General features: G+C 46.9%; 1 protein-coding gene across 1 annotated transcript; it reads right to left on the reverse strand.

Annotated features, from left to right (window-relative positions):
- Positions 1-258: 258 nt before the first annotated feature.
- Positions 259-1,106, reverse strand: LOC142852173 (small ribosomal subunit protein eS4, X isoform-like). The gene has a single exon (XM_075976679.1). The coding sequence runs from the start codon at positions 1,085-1,087 to the stop codon at positions 284-286; it is 804 nt and encodes a 267-aa protein (XP_075832794.1). The 5' UTR covers positions 1,088-1,106; the 3' UTR covers positions 259-283.
- Between the last annotated feature and the right edge of the window lie 3,244 nt (positions 1,107-4,350).

Consider the following 4,350-nt stretch of genomic DNA (forward strand, 5'->3'; position numbering starts at 1 on the left):
CTCTCAAGAGTACAAATATGTCTCCAGCGTGTCTCGCAAGAGTACAAATACGTCTCCAGCATGTCTCTCAAGAGTACAAATACATGCTGTTTAATCTAGCACGTTGCCTAGAAAGGCTTGTTAACAAGAGTACAAATACGTCTCCAGCGTGTCTCTCAAGAGTACAAATACGTCTCCAGCATGTCTCTCAAGAGTACAAATACGTCTCCAGCATGTCTCTCAAGAGTACAAATACGTCTCCAGCGTGTCTCTCAAGAGTACAAATACGTCTCCAGCATGTCTCTTAGAGACCCGTCCACCCACTGCTCTGTGTGGCCGCTAGCCTCTTGTCTCTCTCTTCAGCAACTGTGAGGCGGATTCCTTTTCCTCGGGGAAGAGAAATCCATGGTTTGTTGCCCTTGCCAATAACAAAAATGTTGGAAAGCCGGGTGGCAAAGCTGTTGCCATTGGCATCTTTCACATGGACCACATCAAAAGAGCCGGGATGTCTCTCTCTGTTGGTGATCACACCAATTCTTCCCAAGTTAGCACCCCCAGTCACCATACACAGGTTACCAGTTTCAAACTTGATGAAGTCGGTTATTTTACCCGTATCCAAATCAATCTGAATGGTGTCATTCACCTTGATGAGGGGATCAGGGTAGCGAATAGTGCGAGCATCATGGGTCACCAGATGTGGGATTCCTTTTGTGCCCACAAAGATCTTTCTCACTTTGCACAACTTGTACTTGGCCTCCTCAGGTGTAATATGATGAAGGGCAAAGCGACCCTTGGTGTCATAGATCAGACGGAAGTTCTCTCCAGTCTTGTCAATGTTGATGACATCTATAAACCTATCAGGGTAGGTTATATCGGTCCTGACTTTGCCGTCAATCTTAATGAAGCGCTGCATGCAGATCTTCTTCACTTCATCGCCAGTCAGGGCATACTTAAGCCTGTTCCTCAGGAAAATGATCAGAGGCAGACATTCCCTCAGCTTGTGAGGGCCAGTGGGTGGACGAGGCGCAAACACGCCGGTTAGTTTATCCAGCATCCAATGCTTTGGAGCTGCTACACGCTTCAGATGTTTCTTGGGACCAGGAGCCATGGCTGCGCTGGGAATGGAAAGAGCCTGGCATATGTTCTTTAAGAGTAGAACATAGTCCTGATGTGCCAAAATCAAATGAAAAACAGCAGTGGGTTCCATATGACCATGACATCGTGGAAAAGGCTTTTCACTAGAATGCTGTGGACAAAAATCACAGTTAACGCAGGTTGAGAAATAGATCCCGCACATAAGAACAATCATTTATGAAAGATGAAGCCTTCACCCATGTTTCTTTCTATTCCCTTTTCTTCATGTCTCCCAACTTGTGTGTGTGTGTCTGGGTTCATATGTGTCTTCTGGAGCACTTACCTTGCTTCCTGAGACACTCTCCTTAAACCTGTGACTTGTCAGTAACTCTAGACCACCTGTACAAGGATGAAAAGGGGACTTCTCTCTTCCACCTCCATAGAGGTAGGATGATATGCTCACACTGGCCTTCAAGGCTTTTATGTGGCAGCTGGTTCTGAGCTCACGCCCTCACGTTTGAAGACCGAGCACTTGGAGTGAGTTACTCCTGTCACTAGGAGAGCAATTTCATGGCTACATTCTCATCTTATGATATCTCTCAGAAGCCAAGTGTTGTCAACAGAACAAATGAATAATTGACCCTGTGTGGTGGTCAATCCCCTGTTGGAGCTCTGGATGGGAAGCAAGAAAAGCTTGTGGCTGAATGTGTTCATGAGTACCTGCAAGCTAAGGACAACAAAAGTTGTCCATTTCCTGCCATGGTGAGCAGCCTGGGGATCAGGAAGTTTGGCCAAAAAAAAAACAAACAAAACAAATCACATGGTTTCTCGACTTGTGTGAAGATGAGCAGTATGGATTTGCTGTCTGAAAGGGGCAGAGAGGCGACCACACGCTTTCCTGAGGTAAGACCGAAGGGCACATGAGGCTGGTGCCTTCAAGTCTTTGAAAGGAAGTGGCCTGGCTTTACTGGATAGTGTCCCTAATGGATTCTGTAACCTTGTCTGTCAGGGACAGATTTCTTTCACCTTGGCCCTGGCTAGACAGCCTTTGCTTGGGGAGAGCTGACCAGACATGTGTATCTCATTCTAACCGTCCATGGTGCTCAGCCTGAATTCTCTGGCCACCTGCCCACCTGCCTCCCATTCAGCTTCTCCATGACAGGAGACAGATCATGATGTCAGAGTCACACAGAGTTTACTAATCCCCCTGCTTTCCAAAGTCTCATGAGAAAACCGAGAAAATCGCCCTTTGCTTGCTTAGATGGCTTTCCCAACACAAGGAGCTGATTGGCAGGGCACTCCCTAAACTCCATGGTGCCCTGCGCTGGTCCAGGACTTATGTTCACGTTGACTACTGTGTCTGATAGTCAGGGGCAGGAAGACAGTAACACAGAATGCCCCACCTCTTTCAGCAAGTTGGCAGAGAGGCTGTGGCATGGGTTAGTTGACGGGCTGCCACTGTGGTCAGGCTTCCATTGTCACATAAGGCAGACCACTGATGGTTTTGTATGTTGTGTCTTCCAATGAGGATTGAGGGGTGTGCCTGTTATTTGTTCTTTTTCTGAGGCTATCTAGCCCATTCTGACCGTGTGAGGTGGTCACAAACATCCAATTGGGTGCAGAGAGGCAAAAAGGGCTCCTCTAGGTGAGGAGTTCCACAAAAGAAACTTTGTTGTGGATACAACTGAGTGTAAGGGCCTCTTCTGTCTTCCAGACATCTTAATGGAAGTGCAGGTTTGCAAGTTTCAAGAGAGACAGTGGTGTCATCTGCTCTCTGAGAGTGCAAGGAGAACGGAAGGGTGGGGACAGCTGCAGTCAGAGCTCAGGGCGATGTTACTCAAGAGTTTCCTCTCCCCATCCTGGTTAGTATGTGGCTTAGTTTGAATGAGAATGGCCCCCATGGATGAACATGTTTGGATATGAAACAGGAGGTGTGGCCTGGAAGGAGGAAGTGTCAGTAGGGGGTCACAGAGCTTTAAGGATTCTAGAGCCAATCCCATTCCAAATAACTCTCTCTCTTTCTCCCTCCCTTTCTTTCTATATATATATATACATATATATATGTATATATATATGTCTGTTTATGTGTATATACATATATATATCCCTCTCTCTAATCTCTCTCTCCCTCTACTCCATATATATTATCTCTAATCTCTCTCTCTCTCTCTCTCTCTCTTTGTCTCTCTCTCTCTCTCCCTGTTGCTTGAGAATCAGTGTCAGCTATCACCGCCAGCTCCAATGCCATGACTGTCTACCTATTGCTAGATTCCCATCAGGATGTTTATGTGCTGTCCTCCTCTGCAACTGTGGACCCCTAAGTAACATGCTTTCTCACTTAAGTGGCCTTGGCCACAGTGTTTTGTCAGCAGAATGGGCAAATTCAGTAAGTGAATGCTAGAATAGGTATCTGTCTGCACCAAGTTCCTATCTCAAAGGCCCTAGGGTATCTGGCAAAAGATTCATGACACAGGGAGACACGTGTCAAGCCCTCCTCAGGATGACCTGCTGACCCATTGCGCCATCAATACCAGTAGAGTTCGGCACTGTAGGCTGCCACAGAGACTTGTGTGTGCAAGCTGTGCTCAGCGGTGGCCGAGGGAGTAGACTGCTATTTGCTAAGCTGACACAACACCCATATTCAGAAAGACCAATGCCAGCATTCTCAGCAGTCATAAGAAAGCCCAATTCATTGGTGGATTCCATCAAGACCAGGCTTCAGAAACTCATCTTTCATACAGAGACACTCAGAGGACTCAAACTAATTCATCACTTCAGTGCTTCTCAACCTGTGGGTCTCAACCTCTTTGGGGATCGAATGAGCCTTTCACAGGCTCACCTAAGATCAGAAACAGGAGCAAAGGTAACTGTTTCTTTTTTTGGGGGGGTTCCACAACATGAGGAACCATATTAAAAGGTTGCAGCATTAGGAATATTAAGAACCACTGATCCAAATAATCCCCTCAGACAAGAACCCTGGATTCCCTGACAGCTGGGAAGCTCTCGCTGACACAGAGAGCTGTTCACAACCTGCATGGTGACCATGAGGATTCTGCAGACACCTCACTCAGCAAGAATGTACACAATAACACTGGCTGACACCTTGTAGCTCCATGACAGTGACTGTTCCCCCAATCTAGACCCCGGATGTCACCACTGGACACAAAGCCGTCCAAGGATGCCAGCACCTTGTCCAGCGGTGATGTTCCACAGCCCCCTCAAGTCCTAGTTACCTTTTCACAGTAGCCAGAAAAGTCTTGTAATTTTAGTCAAAGTGAAAGAATCATTCACTGGGAT

Source organism: Microtus pennsylvanicus, chromosome 6, assembly GCF_037038515.1.
Source record: "Microtus pennsylvanicus isolate mMicPen1 chromosome 6, mMicPen1.hap1, whole genome shotgun sequence".
Classification (NCBI taxonomy): domain Eukaryota; kingdom Metazoa; phylum Chordata; class Mammalia; order Rodentia; family Cricetidae; genus Microtus; species Microtus pennsylvanicus.